Source organism: Phalacrocorax aristotelis, chromosome 23 (assembly GCF_949628215.1).
Source record: "Phalacrocorax aristotelis chromosome 23, bGulAri2.1, whole genome shotgun sequence".
Classification (NCBI taxonomy): domain Eukaryota; kingdom Metazoa; phylum Chordata; class Aves; order Suliformes; family Phalacrocoracidae; genus Phalacrocorax; species Phalacrocorax aristotelis.
This window is the reverse complement of record NC_134298.1, coordinates 6,718,053-6,743,999: the sequence shown is the minus strand read 5'-3', so window position 1 is coordinate 6,743,999 and position 25,947 is coordinate 6,718,053. Positions and strand designations below refer to the sequence as shown.

The window sequence follows — 25,947 nt, the reverse complement described above, 5'->3', positions numbered from 1 at the left end:
TGGGGGCTGACAGCTGTGACTTGGTACCCTGCAGCCCTGAGGGGTTGGGGAGGCCAAGGCAAGGGGACATTTCTGCACTGGTGGGGGGGCTACTGCCCCCTGCACCATCCTGCACCCCCGGGCAGCTGCTGGTGCCAGAGCAGGGGCAGTGTTTGTCCTTGAGGGCCCCCCTGGCAGATCTGAGCCCTTCCCTCCCCTCTGGGCGCCCCTGTGGCTGCTCTGTCTCTTTAAAAGGACTCCAGGCGTGGCTGTGGGACTGTCGTCCCATCCCAGCTGGACAAGGGACCGGACAGTCCCTGACAGCCCTGGACAGCCAGCGCCAGCCGCGCTGGCACGCCGCAGACCGCAGCCTCCGCAGGTACCGGGCCTGACCCTGCTGAGCTGGGGCTGTGGGGGGCTCAGGGGAGCTGGGGGGGACACGGGATGAGGAACCTGCTAGTCCTGCCCCAGCTGGGGTCGTTGGCCCCATCTCTGGGGGAGGGAGTCCTGGGGCACAGCGGATGCCTGGGGACACTTGTGATGGGGGGAGCTGGGCTGGCACTGCCCGGGCACCCTCCTGCGCGTGGGGATGGTGTGATGCATTTGGGATTGGCATGGAGAGCAGTGAGTTGGAGAAGCGGTGCTGCCCGCTGGGGTCCATCCTCGTGGGCACAGCATCTCCCCCCCAGCACTGATCCCACTCCTGCAGCGTGGCCATGGGCGAGTGGGGCTTCCTGAGCTCGCTGCTGGACGCGGTGCAGGAGCACTCGCCCATGGTGGGGCGGTTCTGGCTGGTGGTGATGCTCCTCTTCCGCATCCTGGTCCTGGCCACCGTGGGCAGCGACGTCTTCGAGGATGAGCAGGAGGAGTTCGTCTGCAACACACAGCAGCCGGGCTGCAAACCGGTCTGCTACGATGATGCCTTCCCCATCTCCCACTACCGCTTCCTCGTCTTCCACGTCGTCGTGCTCTCGGCCCCTGCCGCCCTTTTTGTCATCTTCGCCGTGCACCAGGCGGCAAAGCCGGGGCGTGGCGGGGCCCCCGGCCAGCGTGCCCGCAGCCTCCAGCCCTTCTACGTGGGGAGCGTGGTGGCACGCATCGCAGCCGAGCTGGGCTTCCTGCTGGGGCAGGCGCTGCTCTACGGCTTCAGGGTGCAGCCGCTCTTCGTCTGCCACCGGCGGCCCTGCCCGCACCGCGTCGACTGCTTCGTCTCCCGCCCCACTGAGAAAACCGTCTTCATCCACTTCTACTTCGTGGTGGGGCTGGTCTCGGCGCTGCTCAGCCTGGCCGAGCTCGCCCACCTCCTGCGCAAGGTGCCCTCGCCCCGGGCTGGGTGCTGCCCCCGGCCGCAGGAGCGGGGAGCGGCGCCCGGGCAGCCGGCGGGCGCTGCGGAGGAGCCTTGCTGCCCCCCACCACGGGGGGACCTCACCGTGTAGCCAGCCCTGGGCTGCCATCGGTGGCACGAGCTGTGGCCGTTCTCAGCCCAGCTGGTGCCCAGCGGGTGGCTGCGGCTCGCCCTGCCCCAGCCCTCGCCGTGCCGGGGAAGCAGTGCCGCGCTGTGCCGTGCCCCGGAGCCCCCCGGTTCCTGTTGTGGGCGGCGGCTGGGCCTCACCCGGCAGCTGCTGGAAAAAAATATGGACAAAAGGAAAACAAACAGGTCCCATCCCTGCGCAGTGGCAGGGACGCCCCTGAACACCCACCCCCCCCACCACTGCCCCCGACCTGGCACGGGGCGGGGGGGAGGCGGGGGACGACCAGGGCTGCCCCCACACCCTGTGCTGGGGGGGTGTCACGAATGCATTAGGGCTCTGCAGGCCAGGGCAGGCCCCTGGCATAGGGAGATGCAATGGCAGCATCAAGGCTGGGAAGGGCAGCACTTTGGGGGTGCTGGGGGAAACCCCAAAGGGTTCTGCCCCAGCCCAGCCTTTGGGGATGGCCAGAGCCAGGGAGGGCAGATGTGGGCGTCCTGGGGTGCCCCCTCGCCCCCTCCCCCCCACACCCAGCAAAGAACCCCCAGGACTCGGGATGCCACAGCCCCAACCATGTCCCCCCACCCCAGTGCCCCCCGCAGCAAGAATGAGCCAGGCACTAGAATAAATAAACTTTATTCTGGAGCCAGTCCCCCCCTCCCATCCCCCCCCACCCCATCCCAGTCCTCCCAGTGCCAGCAGGGCCAGGCCCTGCTCCCCGCACAGCCGGGGCTGGCACCGCCGCGCGCCCCCCGCAGCCCCCACCCTGCTGGGGGGGCCGGGGCAGGGCCCGCCCGGTGCCCCCCGACTCTAAAACCACTAAAATCTCAACAACAACAACAAAAAAAAATTTAATAATAATAAATCGTGTGGCCCCACCCCTCCCCCCCGGCAGCGCCCGCCGTGCCCCCTCCACCTGCACAGGCCTAAAAACCCCTCCAAACTTTTACAAAGGTTTTAAAACGTATTTATAGATATTTATAGATATTTATATATATATACTTTGCTTTCTTTTCTCTTTTAAATGACTCTGCTTCCTCGGCGTGTGGGGTCTGGCCGGGTCCTCCCCGCTGGACGGCCGGGACGGCGGGGGGGGTGGCTCGGTGGTCACGATCCCGTGTGTGCTGGTGCTGGTGGGGCCGGGGCGTCCCTGGGGACGCGGCCGAGGGCTCCCGCGCCCCTGAAATGTGACTCAACCAACGCGCTTCGCCCAGCGCTGGGGGTGGCCGGGGGGGCTGCGGGGCTCCCCGCGGGGTCCGCTCCGGCGGGGGGGGGGGATCCCGGGGCTGCGCCGGCAGGGGGGCTGCTGAGGAGTCCACCCCCGCGGGGGGGCCGCAGCCAGGGCCGAGGCGCAGGGTCCCCCCCCGCTGCGTGCCGGCATGCCGGGCTCTGTCCTGGTGCGCGCCAGGCGCGGGGTCACGGCGAGTGCGTGGCCGGGCTGCTGCGGTTGGAGCTGGGCGAAAGGCTGGGGCTGCAGCTGCCCGGGGGGGGCCCCAGGCTGCCTGTGCGGGGGCCGCCCGGCTGCCCCCCCAGTGTGTCCATGCCCTCCGAGTTCTCCAGCATCTCCTGGATGAGGGGTGGCATCGACCCCGGGATCTCCATCTTCAGCGTGATCACCCGCTCGGCGCCTGCAGGAAGGGTCAGGGTGAGTGGGGCACGGCCCTGCCGGCACCCCCGAAACCAGCACACACACCCCCAAAACTGGCACCCCCCTGAAACCAGCAACCCCATCCCCTCTGCTCCCCCCCCCCGGGTGCTGAGGACAAGGGACAGGGCCGTGTCCCCAGCGCCCCTGGAGGATGCGGTGCTGCGGGTATCCTCTCCCTCGTCCCCTCCGGAGGATGCGGTGCCCTGGGGAATGATGAGCGACCTGGTCCCCCTCCAAACGATGCCGAGCCCAAGGGATGCCCCCACAGGATGCTCCCCAGGGGACGCGGAGCCGCAGGACGGCAGCCACCCCCTCCCCAGCACTCACCCTTGGCGCTGATGCTGCGGAGATCTGTGATCTTCATGAGCATCTTGGGGAACATGTGGGGCTTGTTGGGCCTCCTCTTCCTCACGTAGATCTTCAGCGCCTCCAGCAGCGGTTCCTGCAGCTTGTCCACTTTGTCGGGCTGCTCCAGGTCCTGGCGGTCTGGGGTGGGGGGTGACAGTGGTTACGGGGATGGGGGGTCAGCACATCCATCATTCCCCCTTGCCCCCGCTGCGGGCGCAGATACAACCCAGCTCCCTGTACTGGGCCCCAAGGCAGGTCACTGGGGTTGCTGTGATGCAGCAAAGGGCACCATTTGGGGGTCTTTTTGGTCAGCCATTTGGGCAGGACAGCCAGGCAGGCACCAGTGGTCCACCAGGGCGCTGGGCAGGGTGCCCACCCCTGCACACCCCCCCACCAGCACCCACCTCCGCAGATGAGGCAGATGGCGCTGAGCAGCCCCGTCTCGGCGTCATCCATCTCCAGCGGCAGCAGCTGGTTGGCGAAGGCGAAGACCAGGTCGGTGAGGGGCCCGAAGCCGGCGTTGTGCATCTGCGTGCGGTTCAGCGTCAGCCCGTCCGAGAAGGTCATGGTGTCCTGCTCCGGCGTGTAGCGCGTGCAGATCCGCAGGATCTGGGAGGGACGAGGGCAGGGGGCTCAGCCTGGTGTCCCTCTCCCCCTCCCCGTCCCCGTCCCAGTCCCTGCTCTCACCAGGATGTCAAGGCAGGCGGCTTTGAGGAGGGTAATCTGGTCGGCGATGGTGAGCGTGGTGAAGCCGGGGAGCTGCTTGGCAAACTCCACCGTCTTGATGATGCACTTGGTGGACAACTCACTGAACTTGTCCCACAGGTCGATGTCCAGGGAGACCCGCTGCTCCGAGCTGTTGTTCTGCGGTGGGAGGTGGGAGGTGAGGGCACGGCGGGGGGCTGCCGTGGTCCCCAGCCCCCCCCGGGACCCCCCCGGACACTCACCGTAGTGTATTTGCCAAGCTGGCAGAGGGCAGGGAAGGTCTCCTGGTGGGCTTTGCGCACCTTCTCAATGAGCTCCTCCACCTCCGGCGTGATGATGTAGCTCTCCGAGCACTCCGGCTTGGGCACATCCTTCTTCTTCTTGTTCCGGTCGTTGCGGACGGCTGCAGGGACGGCAGGGTCAGCATTGACCGGCCCCGCCGCCACCCAGCCCCTGGCCGGGGGTGCGGGGCTTGGCCCCACCACGCTCCATCCCCCCCAGATGAGGTCAGGATGACAATCCCCGCCGCCAGTGACAAGATCAGCCGTGGTGACAAATGGCCAGTGAAGCCGCCAGCCCTGCACAGCTTTCCTTTAAATAAGCCCCCAAGTCATTAGGAGACAATTAGGGGTGACACTGCACCCATGGGGGGGACACACCGCACCCCCGGCCAGGGGGACAGCGCCCAGCTCTGCTTGGCAAAGCCGATACAGAGGAGAAAAACACCAGGGAGAGAAAATGGCAGCTGAGCCGCCACACTCATCACGAGGGGGGCCGTGTGGACCCCCTTGAGGCAGCAGCGGTGGGGGAGCAGCTGGGCGCAGCCCCAGCCCCACACCCTGCAGGGATGCTGAACACCCCCTCACCGTGGTGCCTGACCCCCCCAAAGCATGTGCCAGCCCCCTCCCGGGAATCGCGGGCCCCACAGGGGCAGGCAGATGGGGCAGCACCGCCGGGTGCTGGGGGAGGCAGCTGCGCCCCAGCAGCCATCGCCCGCGGTCACCCACCCCCGGCGATGCCGCGGCGCGCAGGGGGTACAGCCGGGCACCATGACAACTGGCACGCAGCCGCCAGGAGGCCTCGTCAGCGTCATTTATCTCTGACATCATCAATCACGCGTTGCCCAGGCAACGGCTGGGCTGTGACACAAACCCAGGGGGGCCCCCCCCATCCCCCCTAGAGCCTCACTGGGTACACAGTGGAGGCTGCTGGGATGGCTCACCATGCCTGGACCCTCCCCACCAGCTGCAGCCAGGCAGGGTGTCCCCATCACCGTCCCTTCCCCACCGCTGTCCCCGACCCCGTTCCCCGTCTGCACTCACACTCCTTGGACATGCCGACTTCGAAGCACTTCTGGAGGCGGCAGTACTGGCACCGGTTGCGCGTCACCTTGTTGATGATGCAGTTCTTGTCCCGGTGGCACGTGTACACCATGTTCTTCTGGATGCTGCGGCGGAAGAAGCCCTGGGGACCCCGCACGGCCCGGTCAGCGCGCGGCCGGGGGACCCCGGGGACTCGCGGGGACGGCGGCCCCGGTGTGGGGTGCTGGCAGCTCTCACCTTGCAGCCCTCGCAGGCGCTCACCCCGTAGTGGTACCCTGAGGACTTGTCCTGGCAGACGAAGCAGGGCTTGTAGATGCGGGGCAGGGGCGGGGGCGAGGGCGGGCTGGGCACGATCTCCTCCGAGCTGGTGCTCTGCGTCTCCACAGCTGCGGGGAAGACAGCAGCAGTCAGGGCACGGAGACCCCTGGGCAGGGCTGGTCCCATGGGGTCCTCATGTCCCGCACCCCCCCACCCCAACAGTGCCACAAGCCGGCCCCCCGGTCCAGTGGTCCCACGAGGTCCCCCGCAGTGGCCACCCCAGCCCTCCCCACCCACAGAGCCAGGTCGCACAGGGCCGGCGGGGAGAGGACACGAGCTGGGAAGATGCAACTTGACATTTCCAGGCCACGGAGACGACGTGGAATTCAGGCAGACAAAAAAAAAAAAAAAAAAAAAGTAGGAAAAAAAAGAAGAAAATAAGAAAAGAACAAAGCCAGGATCCCGGGAGCCCCCCGCTCGGGCAGCGCTGACGGCGTCTGTGGGGCCGGCGCGGTGCACCCCGGTCTGGTACGGGGGCCTGGTGCCACACGCTCACTCATACATGGGAGCACACATGCATGCATGGCCTGGGGGCAGCCTGCTAAGCCCCCCGCCCCAGGGCTGAAGGCACGACCCCCCCCCAGCCCCCCCGGGAAGGGATGGGCACAGCGGCACCCAGCCAGCCCCACCACGGGACCCCAGCGAGGGACGGCTCCGAGGGCAGTGCTGCCCTCACAGCCCCCGGCCACCACGTGCTGCACTGGCCCTCTCAGCATGGGGGGCGCAGCCATTGCCCCCTGCACCCCAAAACCTCGCGGGACATGCCTGCCCCCCCTCCTGCACCCCGAAACCCCATGGAATGCACCCACTCTCTCCTGACCCCCAGGACCACCCTGCTCTGCCACTGCCCCCCAGGACCACGCAGGAGGTGCCTGAGCCCCCCAGGGCAAGCCCCGTCCCCCACCCCAGCACAGCCCCAGCCGCGGGGGGGGGGTCGCGGTGCAGCCGGGGCGCCAGTCCCCGGCGTGGGGCGCCAGTCCCCGGCGTGGGGCGCAGCCAGGCAGGGGTTAAGCGCTCCCCAGCTCCTCCGGGATGTTTGCGAATGTTTTTCTGCAGCGGAGCCAAGCGAACCAGTCAAACAGGATATTAAAGGCCAGGCCCGGCGGGGGAGGCCGGCCCCCCCCTTCCCCACCCCACTGGCCCCTGCGCCTCGAAAAGGGCCCCCGAAAAGGGCCCTGCTTCACCCCCGGGGCCGGGGCAGGAAGAGGCCCCACGAGGGGCACCCACCCCGCACCCACCCTCGAGACCAAGGTCCACCCAGCGTCCTGCCAGGGCGGTGGGGCTTCAGGGGTGATGGCTGAGGGGTGGGGGGGCTCCCCACCCCGGCTGTGCCACGGCCACTCACCAAATGCCGTGGGACCACAGACCGCGGGGGGACAAGGGCACCCACGACGCTGTCCCCCAGCACACCGGGGATGGGTGAGCGTGCCAGCAAGGAGGCGAGCGCGGGGGGCACGGAGGCGAGCATGGGGGGCACGGAGGCGAGCGTGGGGGGCACGGAGGTGAGCGTGCCAGGGGCAGCGGCGAGCACGCAGCGTGGGAGGTGATCGTGCAGGGCGCGGAGGCGAGCGAGCCGGGCAGCGCTTCCCGGGCGGCACTGAATAAATCACCGCTGCCACTCGAGGGAGCGGAGCCATTAAAGTGACTGAGCGAACGTCGTCTATAATTTATCGCCTCTTTTATATAATTTAAGAACTTCCTCGTGGAGAGCTGCACTCACAAAATGCAGATTTGACAAGATTTTGATGTGCTGGGTGCGGAAGCGGTGGGGGGAAGGGACCCGGCTCCCCCCGCGCCGGCGCACGTCGGTGTCCCCGGGCAGGCACGGCTGCGCCAGCGCCGCAGGAATCCCCTGTCACCGCAGCCACCAGCCAAGGGACCACCGTGCCACCGGGGAGGGCATAGGGCCACAGACACAGCCGCCTGCCCGGTCAGCGCCCCAGGAGCTCCTCGTGGTGGCGTCAGGCCTGGGTGCCCCTCGCACCCCTGCGGGACAAGGGGAGGGCACAGAGCAGCACCCAGAGGTGCCGAGCAGGCAGGATGGGTGCAAACCTCCCCTGCTCCCGCGACGTGGGGTGCAGGAGGGGCCGGCTGGGGACACCAGGGACCCAGGCGCCCGGGCTCCCTCCCCTCCCCCATCCCCATCCCCTCCTGGAACAGGAGGGACCCAGGCGTCCTGCCCCCCCACCCCCGGCCCCGTTCGGAGGAAGCGGAGCCCAGCTGCAGACCAGATGCTGCAGCTCTACCAACATCCCCGGCCGAACACGCCGCCCCCGCCCGCAGCCCCGCCGTCCGCTTCCTGCCTGCGCCAAGGGATCCCGGGGCGTCCCGACACCCGGCATCCCGCCCCGGCGTGGGAAAGCACCCGCGGGGCCACACCGTGCGCCAGGGCCCTGGGGGGGACACCCCGGAGTCCAGGCTGCCACCACCCCCGCCAACAACCTGCCATCGCTCCCAGGCCAGAGCCGGGGACGGGACCCCGGCCTCCGGAGCGGGAGGATGAGGAGCAAAGCCCGGCCGGGGGCTGCAGCGGGGCTTCGCCAGTGCTCGCCGCAGGGCCCGATCCGGCAGGCAGCGCTGTGCCAGACGGGACAGCCCCACGCCCGCGCCGCGGGGCCTGGCGCACCCGGCGGGAGGGTGGGCACCCACCCAGGGCTTTCCTGCAGATGAGGATCCCACATGCCCCAAATTCCTGTGCCACTGTGGGAGCGAGGGAGAAGGGAATGAGGGTCCTGGGGCCACAGTGGGGCTGGGACACCCAAACCACAGGGAGCCCTGTGCCATGGGTGCCGGGTCCTGCCCCGTGGCACCAGGCACGGTGCTCAGCCTGCCAGGCACCGCCACCCTGGCCCCCATCGGGCATCCTGCCCAGCAGACCCAGGGGTCCTGCTCCCTGCCAGGGCCTGGGGTCCCCACCACCCCGACTCACCCATGTGCCGCACCGCCACGCCGTGCCGCAGCTCCGCGCTGGCTGTGAGCCACCAGCTGGCCCGGGGTGACGGAGCGCAGCTAACGCGAGGCGACAGCGGGGCCACCCTGTGCCCGGCGGGGCGATGCTCATGCACAACCCAACCCCACGTACCCCCCTGAGACCCGCTCGGCACCCCACAAAACCCCTGGCAGGATGCAGATCCACGCGGGCACGGCATGCCCACTGCCTCAGTGGGCTCCTGCAAGTACCACTGCCACTGTCAGGAACCGCCTCGTGCCACAGTTTCCCCAGCTGCGGTGCGGCAGCATCCCCAGGACCCACTGCAGCGGCGGGCAGGCCCCCCACACCCTGAGGAGCAGCTCTTTCCCCCCATGCCAGCGAGACGGCATCCCGCCGCGCAGGGCAGCGCCGGCGCCGGGCCAGCAGCCAGCACCTCGGGGCTGGCACAGCCCAGCCACAGCTGTCTCTGGAGAAACTGAGGCAGAGCATCTCCGACAGCAGCACCACCGAGCCGTGCCGTGGGCACGGGGAGACACGGCACCTCGGCGTGACGTACGGAGCAGGGCACCCTGCCAGGGAGTCCCGCCAGCACTCGCCGCCCACATGCCCGCCGGGTCACAGTCACCGTGACCAGAGCCTGGAGGTGCCCTGGCCTGGGCAGGGGCCCCGCGCAGCACTGCAGCCGTGCGGCCACATAGAGCTGCAGCCCACAGGGAGGGGGCTCTGGCCAGGAGGCCCCTCTCCTGCAGGATTTGGGGGTACAGGGTGGGGATGATGGCCCCCAGCCACCCCCCTCAGGACAGCACGGCCCCAGTGGGATCTAGGGGGAGCCTGTGCTAAGGGGATGGCACCGGAGCCTGGGACACACAGCTGCTGCCAGGCCCTGCCTGCTCTGGGGCTCCAAAGGCAGCACCCCACCACAGAGGCAGCAGGAGCCCCCACAGCAGCCCCACGCCATCCCCAGCTGCAGACAAAGGCCCCTCGTGCCGCACTCACGCCCGATGCCAGCGGAAAGGTCGAGCAGCCCCGAGACAATGGGGGGAGCGAGACCGCGGGGGCTGTGGCTGTATGTCCCCCCTGCACAGCGGCAGCTATGGGCACCGCAGCGGGCATTGCCACGGGAAGGGAGAACCGGCAGTAGGGAGAGAGGCTCACCAGCCCCCCTGGGGACAAGGCGGGCCCCCTGGACCCACTGCACCCCACAGGAGGGCCCCGCAGCCCTTATCGGGGTGAAAGTCCTATGGAGCCCGGCAGGACTTTCCCCAGGCCCTTATCGACACCCACGTCCCCTGGGCGCCGGGCCAGGTCGGCTGACTGCCCACTGAAGGGGGGGCGTGGGACCCCCTCCAGCCCACCCGGACCCCAGCTGCACCCCGCAACCCACTCGCCCCTGCACGGTGGGCACAAAGCACAGCGGGGCCCCGCAACGCCCATGGGGTGGCAGCCCCCAGGCCAGCCAGCAAGCTTGGGGTGCGCTGCCCCTGCCTGCCCCGGTGTGGAGGAGCCCCCGCACCCTCTGTGTCCCCACCTCTGCACAGAGAGAGGGGTACCATCCCCAAGGACGGTGGGAGACCCACGGGGGACACCAGGCTGTGACCCTCCCCAGGGACACAGGGCAGGATCCCACCAGTGGGACTGGCCGGGACCCCCATCAGCACCCGGGGTGACACCCCGATCCCCGGCGGGGCCGTGGCAGGGGGGCCCTCGCTGGCGCTCCTGCTCCGTCCGTGCAGCAGCAGCAGCAGCAGGCACAGCAGCTCTGTAGTTAATTGGATTTTGTCGGAGCCCTTATCAGGAGGGAGCAAAATTCCCAGGGGAGCTGGCGCTGCCGCGGCCCCCGCTCGTGGGAAGGGGGTGCGAGGGGTGCCCCGCCGGACCCCGGACCCCGCCTCGCCGGGCTCAGCCCCGGCCCCGGCCCCAGCCCGGCCGTCCCAGCTCTCACCGAAATAGGACAAGGGTTGTTTATGGCCGAGCCGGCGGCATCTGCGCAGAGCCCGGCCTGGCGATGGAAGCAGCGGGAAGGGCGCTGGGCCGGGGGCCGAGCCCAGCACCCCCCGGGGATCAGCACCCCCCGGGGATCAGCACCCAGCTCAGCTCCCCCCCACCCCACGGCCAAGCCCCAGCATCCACTGCTCTGCACCCAGCACCCATCCCCGCACCCCGCACCCGTCCCCGCACCCCGCAGCAACCCCCGCCCCCGCCCGGATCAGAACCCGCTCCGAGGCCGCTCTTCCCACCCGCCGGGCTCCAGCACCGGCCCGAGGCGGCGGTGAGGGGCCCGGCCGCCCCCGGGGCGCAGGTACCTACAGCGGCCGGCGCTGCTCCAGGGCGGGGGGCGGCGGGGGGCGCCGCGGGGCGCGGGGGGGCCGTGCTCCGGCAGCAGGCAGCCCCGGCCCGGCCCGTAGAAATCCATGCGGAGGAAGGGGCCGGGGGGCAGCCCCGCCACCGCCGCGCCCTCGTACATGGCCCGGGGCCGCGGGGGCGGCTCCCCCGGTCCGGCGGCGGGCGGGGGGGGGTGGGTTGGGGGGGGGGGGGGGGCGGCCCCGGGCGGTCAGCGCCCCCCCCCGCGGCAGCCGGGCCCCCGGGGCGCCCCGGGCCGCGCTGCCATGGCCCCGCCGCGGCTCAGCCGGGGAGCGGGGCCCCGCCGCTCCGCGCCCGGGCGGGAGGCGGCGGCAGCAGGAGGAGGAGGAGGAGGAGGAGGAGGAGGAGGAGGAGGAGGAGGAGGAGGAAGAGGGGGAAGGGAGGAAGGCGCAGCCCCGCCGGCTCTGCGGCTCCGGCAGCCCCGGTCCCTCCCGGCACCAGCCGCCTCCCTCCCAGCCTTAACCCGCTCCGCGCCGCGGGCCGCCCCCGTCCTCCTCCCCCCCCCCTCCCCGGGACGGCCGGCACCGGGGACGGCGGGGCACGGACGCGCGGGGCCAGCGCCACGCAGGAGTGGGGCGGGGGGCGCCCGGCGGGGCTGGGGGCTGCCCGGGGCCGCGGCTCATTTGCCTAATGGCATGCGGGTGAACTGCGGGTGAACCCGGCGGGGAAGGGCTCACCTCGGCCTGACCCCGGCCCCCCCACATCCCACCCCCCCACCACCACCACCGGGGGTGCGTGTGTGTGTGCACATGCGTGTGTGCATGCATGTGTGCACACGTGTTCCCGCTGCATGATGGCGTACATGTGTGGCCGTCTCGCTGCAGAGGGGCCCACGCGTGCTCCTGGTGCACCGGTGGGTGGGTGGGTGTACATTCCCACGGTGCATGGGGGAGCCTGTGTGCACAAACACGTGTGTGCATTCCTCCTGCACACGCATACATGTGTGTGACACTGTCCCCACCACCCACAGCAGCAGCTGAGCGTGTGCACACAAACATCTGTGCATGTGTGTGCATGCATGCCCCCGCTGCATCTGTGTTCGCACACCCCCGCTGCACACACGTGTGTATGTGGCCCATGTGGGGCAGAGCACCACACGCTCCCCCCTCCCCACGGGAGGGGACACCCCGAGGGCAGGGCCCTGCGTGGGGCTGCCCAAGCAGTGAGGGCGCAGACTGGCATCACCCCACGTGCCCCAGCCCCGTCGCCCGCACCCAAACAGGGACCAACCCAATCCAGGGACGGCGGCCACAGGCTGGGCTGGCAGGAGGGGCCCCGGCAGTGCCACTTCCCCGATGCACTGGTAACCTCACCGCACGCTCTCACCCACCCACCCACCCACCCTCTCGCTTCCTGCAGCACAGCACCACCGCCACAGCCACCCACGGGGGCCCAGCCCTGGCGTGCTCTGCGGCGGGCACCCAGCCTCTGCCACCCCGGGGGGGCTGCTCTGCCCTGGCCCCTGCAAGGGTGTCCTTATAGGGAGAGCCCGGGGTGCTGCAGAGCCCCTCCAAACCCCTGGCCGGGTCCTGCTGCGGGCGAGGGGCCGGAGGAACACACGCGTGTGCACGGCTGGGCACTGATGGGAGGATGCAGGCGCTGCTGCACACGCCAGTCCTGCACAGCCACATGCAAGTATGCATGGGCAGCTGTGCGTGTGCATGCGTGTGCGCACACACGGCACCGTGCACGCACGCACCCCCCGCAAGGCTGAGGGCACCCGCTGCCGGCACGGCTGCATTCTGCACGCCCACACACCCCGGCCCCCGCACACGCCGGCAGCCCCCCCACCCCGGCCCCAAAGTGAGCAGCCACAGCCGCCCTGCTTTCATCGCAACCTGCCCCCCCACCCCAAAAAGAGCGGGGGGAGAGCGGAGGAAAACAAAAAAGAATAAGAAAAAAAAAGGCCGGGAGGCATGTGTGCATATGTGTGTGCGTGCGTGTGTGTGCATATGTGTGTCTGCGCAGAGCAGATCAGCAGCGCCTGTTTAAATAATAATAGAAAGTCAAAGGCTTTGCTTAGCCAGCAGGTTTCTGAACAAAAGCCCAGCATTCCTCCAACTTCCTGCAGCGAACATGACAAATGTCTGCTTTGACTCATTTACCAGGGCTGGAAAGAATGTGGCTGCGACGGAGGGGACGCAGGCCGGTGGCACCGCACAGCTCAGCCACGGCACAGCCGTGCCATGCACGCACGCCGGCGGCCGCCCCGCCAAGCAGCGCTTCCCGTCTCACGCCGGTGGCAACAGGAAGAAACAGAGATTAAAAAAAAAAAAAGAAAGAAAAAATCCCAAAGCCTTAATGCAGAAGCCAAGAGGAACTGAGCGAGGGGAGCGCCCCGCACGCAGCCCCACCGTGCGAGAGGGTCGGGGACACCCCACCACACGCCCTGGAGACACCAGAACGGGGCTCCCCCTCAGCAGGGGGCGGCCGATGTTCCGCAGGGCACAAGACGCACCCACGAGCACGATGGGGACACAGTCACAAAGCCCATGGGGACACCCCGAGGGACCCCGCTGTGCCCAGAGTGGGGAATTTCAGGAGCGTGGAGTCACAGCCCCAGCAGACAACGGGACGTGGGCAGGGACGCCCAGGACCCCCACGCAAACCCACCCATCCCAGCTCGGGGTACGGGGTGCCTGGTCCAGGCCCCTTCCCCCCATCCCCACGCCGGCACCTCGGGGCCCCGCAGCCCCCCTCTCGCCCGCCCACTTCAAAAGACCCCATTTATCCCCTTCAGCGGCTTTTGAGCGCGGCGAATTCCCGGCCGTCGCGGGCGGCTCCCCCCGGCCCCCGTGACAGTGATAGAAAACCTCCGCCGTAATGGGCTTTCCCAGGCGCGGGGGCCCAGCGCCCAGCCCGGCCTCATCAATCTTCCCCGGGCCGGGATGGGGGGGGCCAGGGGGTCCCCAGCACCGCACCCCACAGGGGCTCCCTATCCCCTGCCCCAAGCGGGGCCCCCCCGCCCCAGCCCCGCTGCCCCCCCCACCCCACCCGCAGCCCCCAGCCTTCAGGGAGCACGTTTTGCTCATTAATTTTTAAAAATTAATTAATTACGGGGCGCTGCGGGGGAGCGGCTGCGGCGTGGAGGAAACTGGAGCCAGCGGGTAGGGTGACAGGCCAGGCCCGGCCGCGGGGCCCCCTGTCCCGGCAGCCGAGAGCGGGGCCAGGGGGGCCCGGCTGCAGGGGGAGGGGGCCGTGCCCGGGTCCCATTTCCCGCAGCCTGGGAACCAGGGCGGAGGGAGGGTCTGAGGGGGGCGGCAGCCCAGGGAGCCCCTCGCAGGGTGGCGGGCAGGAATCCCTCGTGGTCCCCCTAGACCCTCTGTGGGCCAGCGCTGGGCGAGGGGAGGGGACCCCCGGGGACAGCCAGGCCCCACGGCGGGAGGCCCTGGGGGACAGGGACACGGGCACAGGCAGAGCCCTGGCACCCACACGCCCCGACACGCGTGCGCACACCTGGCACGGGGGCACAGGCGGCTCCGCACCGCACATGGCACGCACACACGGTCGTGCAGGAGCGGGCACACGCGCAGCGGGCCGGGCACTGAGCACCGGCGTGCACACACACACGACACCCCTCCCGCGCAGCCACTCGGCCCCGCGCACACTCACATGCCCCCCTGCAGCTCCGGCTGCGTGCACACGCGTGTGGGCACGGCTAGCAGCACACGCGCGCAGCGCCACAGACATGTGCGCGTGCGCAGCCCCTTGCACGGGCGCACACACACGTACACCCCCACGGCGTGAGTGCACACGTGCCCACACGTAGCTCTGAGCATGGAGAGGCCCCACACCACAGTGGCTGCCCCACCACCACCATCCCCTGCCCACCCCAGGGTGCCCCACATCGGGCGTGGGGCAGGGGCTCCTGTCGCCAGCCTGCAGGGGAAGCCGCAGCACTTCTGCTGGGGGGGCTGTGCCGGGGGTCCCCAGGGCCACGCCTGGCACCTCCACTCGCCTCCCCTTTGCCCGGAGCTCTCGACTCCCGGCACGAAGGACCCCCACACATGGGTCTGGCCCCAGCCAGGACGGCAGCTCCCAGGGCACCCAGGGACACCCACCGCAGGCCGGGGGGTGCAGTGGGTCCCCCCGCACCCAGGGCAAGCAGGGCAGCCCCCAGCACCATGCACAGGATACGGCCAATCCCATTTCCCCACGCCGGGGGGCAAAGCACACAGCACCCCGGCGGGCCGAATCCGGCACCAGCAGCTCCCCTGCAGCACCGACACCACTGGATCCCCATCCCAACACCCACGGCCCCAGCGGGGCACCTGGCCGAACCGCGGGGGGACATCTGGACCCCCAGGAGGGCCCAGCCAGATCAGCCCCAAGGCCGTGCAGCTGCAGCACATCTGGCAAGGGCGGGCCAGTGGCGGGGCCGGACACGTCTGAGGACAGGGTAGCTGCACCGGGCCCCTCCACAGCACCCTGGGCACACACCAAATACTGCAGCACCTGTACAAACAGGGCACCCACCAGGCTGTACGGGTGCAATGGGGGGGCAGCACAGCACTCCCACCCCCTGCATTCCCCCCAGGACGCCACAACAGGGAAGGCCAAGGGGAAACTGAGGCACGGTCCACCCAGCCACCATCAGCCCAGGGGCACCCTCCGGCCCTGTCCGGCCCCCTGCCTGTGGCCCCATCCCCAGTGTCAGGGAAGGGGGGGACAACAGGCGTCCCCCCCCCAGCCTGTTCCCACAACGCCGTGCGGGAATGGCCCCAGAGCCAGCGCGGGGGAGGAGCCCCACCCACCGCCACCCAGTCGCTGAACTGGTCCCACTGGGTCCCACCGCCGCCGGGGCGGCTCCGGCGGGGGACAGCGCCCCGGGCCGGCCCTGCCCGGGCCTGCACCGTTCCTCGGGGCCAGGGATGGGCTGGGGGGGCCCCACCACACCCCGACCCACGGGGGCCTCCCCGGCGGCAGGCGCCCCAGGGCACCCATGGTGGCACAGCACGGGAACGAGCAAAGGGCACCCATCCACAATGCTGCCGTGGATGGGAAGGGATCCAGCAGCCACCCCATGGCACCCAGCGAGTGGTCCAGGGAAACTGAGGCACGCCATGAGCCCAGGGCCGGGTGACGGTGCAGGGAGGACCCCGGCCGGGAGCCCACCTCCAGCGGCTCCCAGCTGCCGGCGCGGCGGGGCGGTGATTACCGGGGCCGTGATGGACGACCCTGTCAGGGGGAAATTGAATCAGGAGCAGACGCGATGATTGCCTTCATCGCCTCCCCCACGGGCGGCCCCCGCGCCGCCAGCGAACAAAGAGCCACCGCGGGGACACAGCGCAGCACCAGCTTCCCCCAGCTCCCCGTCTCCCAGCCCGGCCGTGGTGGGTGCCGGGGACGGTGGCAGCCAACCGCCCCTAACCATGGCCAGCTGGGCCGTTAACAACCAGGGTATAAACACAGCCATTAACGAACACGGCCACACAGCAGCAATTAACTCGCACACACCCCGCCGGGTGCCACTGCCCGCTCCGTGCCTCAGTTTCCCCAGCAGCAGCACTAACGGGGACACACGGGGGGAAGCGCCCAGGGCTTGCTTCCCACCAGGCAAGGAGCCGGTGCCCCCCCAGACACAGCTCCCCGCAGGTGGGCGATGCGGTGGCGGGGACACCCCCTCACTGGTGCCACCACCCCGGCACAGGTTACGGCCCAGTGCGGGAGCAGCAGCCTGGGGTCATCAGCACCCGTGTGCCACGCTGGGGACAGACCCTGGCACAGAGGGGTGCTTGCATGCCCAACTCGGTGCCGGGGGTCCCGTCCCATCCCTGTGCCCCCCCGCGGGGCTGCAGTACTCACTGGCGGGCGAAGGGGTGCTGTATCCGCTGACGGGCAGCTGGTGCTGGATGCCGGCCAGCGTGCTGGGAGGGGAGAGCCCCCCCAGCATGTGGGGGAAGAAGAAGGCGTAGGGGGGCACAGGGTAGCCGTTGAGGTGCCCCCCTCCTGGCGTGGGGCAGGAACTGCTGTTGCTGGCCATGGCGGGGGTCTCTGGCGCTGGGGGGCTCTCAGGCACGGGGCACCGAGCAGAGCATGGGGCCCGCGGGCGACCCGCTGCCCCGCGGCTGTCCTCGCTGGCGGTGCCGGCTCCTGCAACACTGCGGGGGGAACAGAGAAGGGGGGTTAGCAGAGGGGCTGGGATGCCTGGCCCCCATCCCGATGTGGCACTCACCAGCCGTGCCTCAGTTTCCCCAGATCCCCCACGCCCCCCACCCAGGGACCACATCCCATCCCGGCCCCAGGAGGGCGCAGCTGGCTGGGCCCAGTGCTCCCCACAAGATTAACAACAATCCCCCAGATTAACGACACCGCGACCGGCGGGACCCGGCAGGCGCAGGTTGCTAATCCCGGCTTAGCAGGCGAGGGGGCAGGGAAGAAGGGGACGGTGTGGGGACACCGCAGCCCCCCAGGGCACCCCCTCCGGCCAGGTCCCACACAACGGCCCCAAACCTGCTCCTCCAGCCCTGGTCTGGGAGCAGGGGCGCGTGGGGGGCCCCTGGGGGGCCGCACCCCTTGGCCCAACCTGGGTGCTGAGAGGCAGCCGTGGAGGGGGGGGAACAGGCACGCTGGGGTCCCCTGAGGACAGCAGCTCTGCTCCAGCCCAGCTCTGCTGTCACGGCCACGCGCCCCCGCCAGCTCTGCTCCCCCACGCCTGTGCTGAGCGCGAGGGGCCTCAGCCACCGAGCCCCAGGGCCAGAGGGGGCTCACCCCCCTGGGACCAGCCCCCAGGGACCCAGCCTGGCTGCCCACTGCAGGGCTGGGCTCTGCCCCTCGGGGCGCAGCCCCTGCCCCATGCTGTGTGCCAGGCTATGCCGTGTGCCATGCCGGCAGCTCCCACGCCAGCCTGGCGGGGCACAGACCCCACGGCCCAGGCCAGGCCGGGGGGCGGCGGTGGGAAGGGGGGCACGGGGCTTTCACAATCCCGGGTTGGCTGTTTATTTAAGCGCTGGCGCAGGGCCCGGCGGGGGCTGTTTATTTGCCGAGAGTGCTGGCTCCCGGCCCCGCGGAGGCGGAAAAGGATCCAGAGGAACAAGGCTGGGCCGCCCGGCGAGGCGCTGGGGAGGGGCTGGGATGGGCACGGCCCTGCCCACCCCCCCACCCCCCAGCTGGGTGCACCCACTGGAGGCAGAACCCCCATCTTCCCAGCTCACACCAGCACCCACAGCCCCGGTGCTGTCCCCGACCCGTGGGGACCCACTGGAACACCCATGGGGAGACCCATGGTCCAAGGGTGGGCACCCAGAGGCAGCTGGGGTGGGGGTGACATGTGTCCCCACAGCACAGAGTGCCCCGCTGGCTGCTGCAGCGCGTGCCGGATTCCCACGGGCACTGCCAGGGCACGGTGCCGGATGCCGGGTCAGCATCTGCCCGGGCACAGGGGACACAGCTCAGCCCTGGGGAGGGGACGGCCCCCGCATGGGGTCCCCACATGGCGCTGCAGGGACCACGGCCCCCCCAATTGTGGGGGGCTGCCCATGGTCCCTGCAGCCAGGCCCATGGCCCCCGAGCCGTGCCGGCGGGGGGAAGCAGAGGGGAGGGAGGCGCGGGAAGAACTGTTTATGTTTGCCAGTGCCAAGTGCTCGCCGGGCACCGCGCCAGCCATGCCGGGGCCCAATTACTCAACCCGCTCCCTGCCCCCCCACACCCCCCCTGCACACCGCCGGCCTGGGACCGAGTGAGGCCAAGCATCGCTGGCCCGGCCACCGTATGCCCCAAACCCAATGGGCAGCTGCCGGACCCCCCGGCCCCTTCCCCACACCCCCACAGGACCAGCAGCAGCCAGGAGGGTCCGGGGAGCCCGGCCAGCCCGAATCCCACAGGTTCCCGTGGGCAGAAGAAACTGCAGCCCAGAGGAGCCCCCCATGGGCCCCTGTACTGACACAGACCCCCACACATGGCTGCTCCCCAACTGGGGGTCCTGGGCATCCCAACTGGGGGTCCTGGGCATCCTGGCCAGGTCCCGTTCCCGGAGCGCCCCAGGCCAGCAGCATGGGGCTGGGGCGGTGCAGCCCCTCGGCAGGGGCCCACACTCGCCCTCGCCAGCGCCTTTTCCTCCAGTCCCCGGAGCTGGACGGGGCCCGGAGCTTCCTGGAATCCAGCGCCTCGTTCCAGCCCCGCGGAAAACACGGCCGCGGGGCCCGGGCCAAATCCCAGCCACGAGGAACCTCCCGCCCAGGCCTGGGGCGGCCCCCGGAGCAGACGGACGCACGGATGCGCAGACCAGAGCCATTCCCAGGGCCGGCAGCAGTGTGGCAGGGGGGACCACGATAGCCCAAGCCACCCACGACCCCAAACCAGGGCACAAAACCCACCCCACACACCCAGACAAGCCGGGCAGTGCTGGTGCAACCCCTTCAAGAGACCCCTTTGGAAAATGCAGCCCCCCAGCTGTAACCCCAGGTTGGATTCACTGCCCACACCCGGGCAGGGCCACATCCTGCACCCGGCGCAGCCAACGCTAACCACAGAGCGACAGGGATTGCACCGGGATGGCGGCACCGCGACACCCCTCTGCCCGCTGAGGGGGCCAGGCAGGACCCACCATCCCACCCCACGGGCACCCTGACCCACCCCGGTGCAGGCAGCACCCCCCCAACTCTTGCTCATGTCACACACCAAACGCAGCCATGCTTCCTGCCGGGGCACACAGCGATGGCAGTGCCAGCACCCGGATGTGACATGCCGGTGAGCAGGGGCACCGCCCTGTTCCCCCCCCCAGCATTGCAGGGGCAAGCGGGCCAGGGCTGCTCCGGGGTGCCTGGTGGGGCGGCGGGCAGTGACCGAGCCCTTCCTGTCATGCCTGCGGGCACCGCGCTCCTGGCCGCAGCTTCCCCTCATCGTTCTCGATTCCTGGGCGGCCAGGTTTCGGTTCAGCCCTGGCCCTGCTGCCATGGCCCCCTGCCACCCCAGACCCTGTCACCCCACTCCCCTGCCACCCCAGACCCTGCCACCCCACTCCCCTGCCAACCCAGACCCTGCCACCCCGCTCCCCTGCCCTGCCCGTGGCTGCCACCCCAAAGCCCACCCTCCCAGAGCCCAGACCCGTGCCAGCTCACTCATGTCCCCAAATCTGGCAGGGGTGGCTGCTGCCCACGTCCTCCATCTGGGAGGACAGGTCACAGGGACACCCTGGTTCCACGCCGCCCCACGGCGCAGGGGTGGAGGGAGGGGGTGCGTGTCGCCAGTGCGGGGGGAGCAGGGTGGCCCCGCTCCGCTGGCAGCCTCCCGGGCAGGGCAGGAAGCGCCCGCGGAGCCGCTGTGCGGTCGCAGCCTGCGGTTTCCTCGCTGCTGTCAGCGCCCAGCCCAGGGCGGCCTCACACGCGAGGCCAAGGGCCCGGCTCCCCCCCCCCGTTGCCAGGGTCCCCTGGCTCCCCCTGGGCCAGCCAGTGCCACGCAGGGGGTGTGAGGTGCCCCCTCGGCAGGGCTGCCGAGCGAGACCCCCTCCCTGTATCCCCAAAGCATCTCAGCCGTGAGTCACCGTCACGTTTCTCACGTCCCCGGGCAGGCGTGAATCATGCCCCAGCCCGGCGGCAGGGCCGGAGCCAGCGGCACACGCTCGGCACAGGCGGTGTGCACCGGAGCCGGGGCTCCCCACCGCCCCTGTTCAAGGGGATTCGGGAGCGCTGGGACCGGTGCAGACCCCAGGACTCACACGCCGCTCCCAAGGACCAGCAGCGCACCCAGGGGCTTGCTCAGCCCCACCGCGGGTCCCAAGGCAGCGCCGGCGTCCCCGTGCCATGGCACCCTGCGGGCCAGCAGCGACCCACAGCTGGCACCCTGGCTTCCACCACCACGGACGTGGGGCCAGGGACCCTGCGCTGGCCAGTGGAGATGGTGTCAGTACCAGCCTCCCCACCCCATGGGGGTACAGAGGCACCCCAGGGAGCCACTGCCGGCCCCACGGTATGGGTCCTCACCCCGGCACCCCTCATGTCCCGCTGCCGGGTGGGAGCCACAAACTGAAATTCCACCTGTTGCGACCGGGCCGGCTCCGGTTACGCGGGGAACGCGCCACTCCGGTTACACCTCCCGCACCCGCCGCCAGACGTGCCATTCTTCTGCGGGAACAGGTGCCCCGGCCCCCGCCACAGCCCCCAGGACGGGCACGGCTGCGCCACGCCACCTCTGGCACCAGCAATGCCCTGGCCCAGCTGCCCCGCGGGTACCGGCTCACCGAACCCTGGAAGGAGCGAGCCAGCCCAGCTCAGCCCCAAAGGCCCAGCGGGGACCAGGCCAGCCCTACTCACCAGCCCCTCGCACTGTGGGATGGCCTGTGGCACCCTGGGGACCCCCACCCCCACCCCAGTGCTGCCTGCTCTCGGAGGGGGCACCCCCAGCCCCCACCCCGCGGTGCAGCCCCGACCCTCAGGTCAAGCCCAAGGGAACCGCGGGTCCCACAGCTCTGCCCGCTGCCGGGGAGGGGGTTGTGGACCCGGGATGCCCCATTCCCATTCCTCGCGGGCTCCCGGGAAGCGGCAGGATTGCACCACGGCAGCCGCTTGCAGCAGCCCCTGGTTGTTTTTAGCCCTGGATGCGGCACGCAGCCGGCGCCCTGGGAACGGCGTGCCGGGAACAGCGCGGCCCCAGACAGCCCTTTCTGGCTCGGCGACAGCCGGCAGACAAGTGCAGCTGGCTGCGCCGCCGGCCCGCAGCACGGGGCCGCTCGGGACACGGCGCCCAGGGCTGGCGTGGGTGGACCCAGCGGGCAGGCAGCCGCACGGCACCCCCAAACACCGGGATTTGGTGGCACCGTGCCCCCAGCCCCGGCAGGCTCCTGAAGGCTGGGATCAGGCCAGGCCAGGCTTAGACTTGGCATACCTGGGGGGGGGCCAAACCGCCCTGGGCTGCAGGTACCGTCACCCACCGCGCCGCAAGCGGGTCGGCTGCGGGAGGGCGTGCAGATGCGTGGCAGTGCCATGTCCCCCATCACAAGCCTGGCAGCCGTGGCTCAGCCGGGGATGGTGGAGGCCAGGGCGGGCGCACGCGGCCCCTCGCCGGGCCCTGCCACGAGCCACCCCCCACTAAGCCGCTTCCAGCCGCAGGGAGATTAACCCATTTTCTGTAATCAGCACATGTGTCACCGCAGATATGATCGCAGCCCCCCCTCACCACCCACCCACCCCCCCGCGCCTGCCAGCACCACAGCCCTTCCCTCCGAGCCCATGGGGCCCCTGCAGCACACAGGTGCCCCACAGCATGGGGTGCCTGTGGGTGCCAGGGGTCCCTGGGCACGTGTCTGCAAGGGCCCCACAGCTCCACCGGCCAAAGCCCCCCGCCAAAGCACCAAAGCAGCACCCCAAAAAGGGCCAGGGGACCCCAGAGCCATGCCACCCCCCAGGCTGGCAGCGCTGGCATCAGCACCGGGGCTGGTGGCCCAGGGCAGGCTCTGCCCACGGCCGGCACAGCCGTGTGGCACGTCGACACACCAGAGCCTCCTGGTTATAAATAGAGCCGGAGCCGCGGAGCTGGTGAATCCCAGCGCCGCAGGGCAGGCGGCGGCATGGGCCCTCCCCGGGCTCGGCCGCCGTGTCACTGCTCCCAGCACGAGGGCTGAGCGCCGCGGACACGGCGGGCGTGCAAGGCCAGCTGGCCAAAGCCGGGCATCCCGGCAGGGACACAGGACCCGCGGGCACCGGGCAGTGCGGGATGGGGCACAGGGCCCTGCCCTCCCCCCCGCTGTCCCGGTGCCTGCTGGCGGTGGCCGTGTCACCTGGGGAGGGGGGGCCACAAGCGTGGCAGTGGATGAAGGGGACGGGCACCCACTGGCACCTGTGGTGCCACCACTCGCGTGGAAACACGTGTCCCTGCACCGCAGCAAGGTCACCCCCAAGGGCAGGACGCAGGGCCCACGGGTGACATACGGCCCGGGCCGCTAAGCCACCAAGCTGTCACCCGCTAATCCCGGCAGAGGGAGGCTGGCGGTCGGGGTGCCGCACCCAGAGCCGCTGGCCCAGCACCCCCGAGCGGGACGGCCGTCCCTGCAGCGGGGACCAGTGCGGGGAAGCGCCCGTGAGTGCCCGTGTGTCCCCCCACCCACCCCAGCACCCACTGTGCGGCTGGACAGCCCCCCCCCCCCGCTGTCCAACGAGGTCAAAGGTCAGAGGCGCACATTTGGGGGGCACCCCGGCTCCGGCGGGCGGGCGTGTTCTGGTGGACACCCCCTCCCCCGGGCTGGGGTACCGTTGCCCGATGCTGGGGGGCTCCCCCCACCCCCAGGGAGCATCCGGCAGGGCAGCCCCCCCCACGCCCGGCCGTCGCTGCCGGGAGCCCGCGGAGGCTCCGCCACCCCCGGGCATCCACCGCGGCCCGGGGAGGCGGCGGCCGGCGCCCCCCGGCCGGCCCCCCCCCGGCCCCGCCGCCGCGCCAGCGCCCTGTCAGCCGCGGAGAGCGATGGCTTCCTCCGCCCGCCGGCCAGGAAACGGCGCAGACGCCGCTCCCGCCCCCCGGACCCCAGCCCCGGCCCCCGCCGCCCCCCGGGCCCCCGGCCCCGCTCACCCCCCGCCGGCGCCCCGGCCCCCCCGCGCCCCGAAAAGGGGAAGCGCCTCAGCCCCCCCCCCCCACACCCCCGTCCGGGGCGGGGGGGGGGGGACGTGGCTGCGCGCACCGACGGCCCCGGGGGGGCCCGGGGTCTCCCGGGGGGGTACCCCCAGCACGGCGCTCCGTGGCCGTGCCCCGGCCCCCCTCCCGGGGCGGTGGGGAACCGCAGCCACCCGCGCCGGGGTTACCCCGGGCGCTCACCGGAGGGGGGGTACGGGGGGGTGGGGGGCAGCGCGGCCGCTCGGGTGCGTCCAGGCAGCCGGTCCCGGGAGCGGGGGGGATCCCAGCGTCGGTAACCGGGCGGGGGGGGGGTGGGGGCGGAGGACACGGTAGACGGCACTGCCAGCCCGGGGGCAAAGCCGCGATCCGGAACGGGGGCGGGGGGCAGCGCTGCCCCTCCGAGGCTCACGGCTGCCTCAGCCGGGCGGGGGCCCTCGTCCACCCGCGGGGACCCCTCCACCGAGACGGGGGATCCCCGGGATCCTCCCCCTTACCGGAGGGGGATCCCCAGCGCCGCCTCCCGGGGGGGTCCCCAATGGCCCTAGCACCCCCCCAAGGCAGCCCTCCCGCTGCAGAACCTCCAGCAGCCCCTCCAGGGGCGGGGACACCCCTCCACCCCGACCCATCGTGGGGTGGGATTCCCGGTGGGACGGCACCCACCACCCTCTCCCGGTTCCTTTGCACCCCCCACCAAGGCGGCGACCCCTCCCACCGGTACCACGGGCTGGGTGTCGTGTGTATGTCCCCCCCCCCGAGCTCTAACCGTAGTACCGGGACGGCGACAGAACCTCCCTCGCCACCCACGGGGCCCACTCGTTACCTGATCACGGCGACTTCACAGCGAGATCCTTAAAACCGGCGAGCTCCCGGTGGCGGCTGCATGGCGGCACGGGGGCGCCCCGGCCTAAGGGTGAAAAGGGGAGGGGGGGGGAGGAGGGAAACCGGGGAACGGGGTCGAGGCGGGGAGGGAGGGGGGGGTGTTTAACGAGCGGCGGCCGCGGCCATTGCGAGTCATGTGCTCGCGGGGAAACTTTACCCGGGGCTGGGCCGGGCGGGGCGGCGGCGGCGGCGGCGGCAGAGGGCGGGGGGGGAGCAATAGAGACGCCCCGCCCCTCCCGCCGGCCCCGCCCACGGCCCGCCCCTCCCGCCAATGGGGCGCCGCCGGAGGCGGCGCTCCATTGGCGGGAGGGGCGGGCCGTGGGCGGGGCCGGCGCTACATTATAACTCTTTGAAGTCTCCAGAAGGCGGAAGGAGAGAAAGTGGGTGCGCGCGCCGCGGGGAGGGGGGGAGCTCTTAAAGGGGCCGTGCCATCGCAGCCTGCTTGCCCCTTCCCCCCCGCCCCGCTCGCTGAGGAGTTGTCCGGGGGAAGGGCTGGAGGGTCCCGGAATATTGTTTCCGCCCTCCCCCTCAGAGGGGAAAGACGGGGAGGTGGGACCACCCAGGGACCACCGGGTGGGGTGGGGGTGGGAGTGGGAGGATCAGGCAGAATTTGGGGGGGGGGTGTGTGTGTGTGTGTGTGTGTGTGAGGGGTGCCCTGAGCCACCACGGCGGTTCAGGGTGGGCCTCCCTCCGCCCCAGGGTCGGGGAGGGAGGGGTGCGGGGTACCCACAGCCCCCTGGAGATGTAGAGTGCCCACACCCAGGGGGGGCTTCTCTGCCCCCAGCCAGGCCACTGACCCCCGGGACAGGGATGGGGACACGGACACCGGCTCCCATTAACCCGGCTGCTGCACCCACAGGGCCCTTGCCCCCACCAGCCACGCCCATCCTGGGGTCCCGGTGATGACCCCAGCACCCCAGTGTCCCCCACACCGCAACCACCCAGAGCCCACCAAGGGCAGTCGAGGGTGTAAAGCAATTTTGCTGCGAAAAAGGGAAATAAAAGGCAAACTGCAGCGCTGGGGCAGCCCTGGCACAGCCCCGTACCAGGACAGGGCTATGCAGGAGCCCCAGGCCAGAGCCAGTTGGGGTAGGGGTTGGGCGGCCGGCACCCCTGCAGTGGTGCCCCCAGGGCCACCCAGAGTCAGGGTGAGCATGGGGCAGGGCTGCAGACACCCAGCTCTGCTGCTCCTCACCTGCACACAGCGTCCAGGGGAAACCGAGGCAGGACGGGAGCCAGGCCCTGCTGTTGCCAAAAGCAGCACCCCTGAGCCCAGCACCCACCGGTGCAGCCCAGCCCCATGGCAGGAGGGCTGGGGGCACAGTGGGGCAGGAGCTGCCTTGGGAAGACACACATGTGAGGAGTCTGGGCAGCTTCAGCACACCCATCATGGGGGTCCTGCTGCCCCCATACCCTGCCCAGGCCCTGCGGCACTCACACCAAGAG

The 25,947-nt window shown here is 70.8% G+C and overlaps 2 protein-coding genes and 1 long non-coding RNA gene across 4 annotated transcripts; 2 read left to right on the top strand and 1 right to left on the bottom strand.

The window, feature by feature from the left end:
- The first annotated feature begins 615 nt into the window (after positions 1-615).
- On the top strand, positions 616-1,692 carry GJD3 (gap junction protein delta 3). The gene has a single exon (XM_075116664.1). It carries the CDS (start codon positions 696-698, stop codon positions 1,413-1,415), a length of 720 nt encoding a protein of 239 aa, XP_074972765.1. The 5' UTR covers positions 616-695; the 3' UTR covers positions 1,416-1,692.
- Positions 1,693-2,720: 1,028 nt separating this feature from the next.
- On the bottom strand, positions 2,721-24,653 carry RARA (retinoic acid receptor alpha). 2 transcript variants are annotated; one of them, XM_075116662.1, is made up of 9 exons: positions 24,443-24,653; positions 16,888-17,183; positions 5,709-5,857; positions 5,472-5,613; positions 4,392-4,552; positions 4,132-4,308; positions 3,849-4,053; positions 3,424-3,582; positions 2,721-3,076 (listed from the first exon to the last, which is right to left on the bottom strand). In XM_075116662.1, the coding sequence occupies exons 2-9, from the start codon at positions 17,063-17,065 to the stop codon at positions 2,865-2,867; spliced, it is 1,383 nt and encodes a 460-aa protein (XP_074972763.1). In that variant the 5' UTR covers positions 17,066-17,183; positions 24,443-24,653; the 3' UTR covers positions 2,721-2,864. The 2 variants fall into 2 exon arrangements, with proteins under 2 accessions (XP_074972763.1, XP_074972764.1); XM_075116663.1 differs by lacking the exons at positions 16,888-17,183; positions 24,443-24,653 and adding an exon at positions 11,029-11,390.
- Positions 10,594-13,370, top strand: LOC142067731 (uncharacterized). Its single transcript, XR_012664136.1, has 2 exons — positions 10,594-11,020; positions 13,191-13,370. It is a non-coding gene; the product is annotated as an uncharacterized LOC142067731 (long non-coding RNA).
- Positions 24,654-25,947: the final 1,294 nt, after the last annotated feature.

Excerpts from the sequence above, each read along its gene's own strand:
- RARA (XM_075116662.1), bottom strand. The coding sequence starts at position 17,065 with ATGGCCAGCAACAGCAGTTCCTGCCCCACGCCAGGAGGGGGGCACCTC. Across the intron at positions 5,858-16,887 it reads CAGCACCCCTTCGCCCGCCA|CTGTGGAGACGCAGAGCACC; the intron begins GTGAGTACTGCA and ends TCTTCCCCGCAG. Across the intron at positions 3,583-3,848 it reads CATCTGCCTCATCTGCGGAG|ACCGCCAGGACCTGGAGCAG; the intron begins GTGGGTGCTGGT and ends CCCCCACCCCAG.
- GJD3 (XM_075116664.1), top strand. The coding sequence starts at position 696 with ATGGGCGAGTGGGGCTTCCTGAGCTCGCTGCTGGACGCGGTGCAGGAG.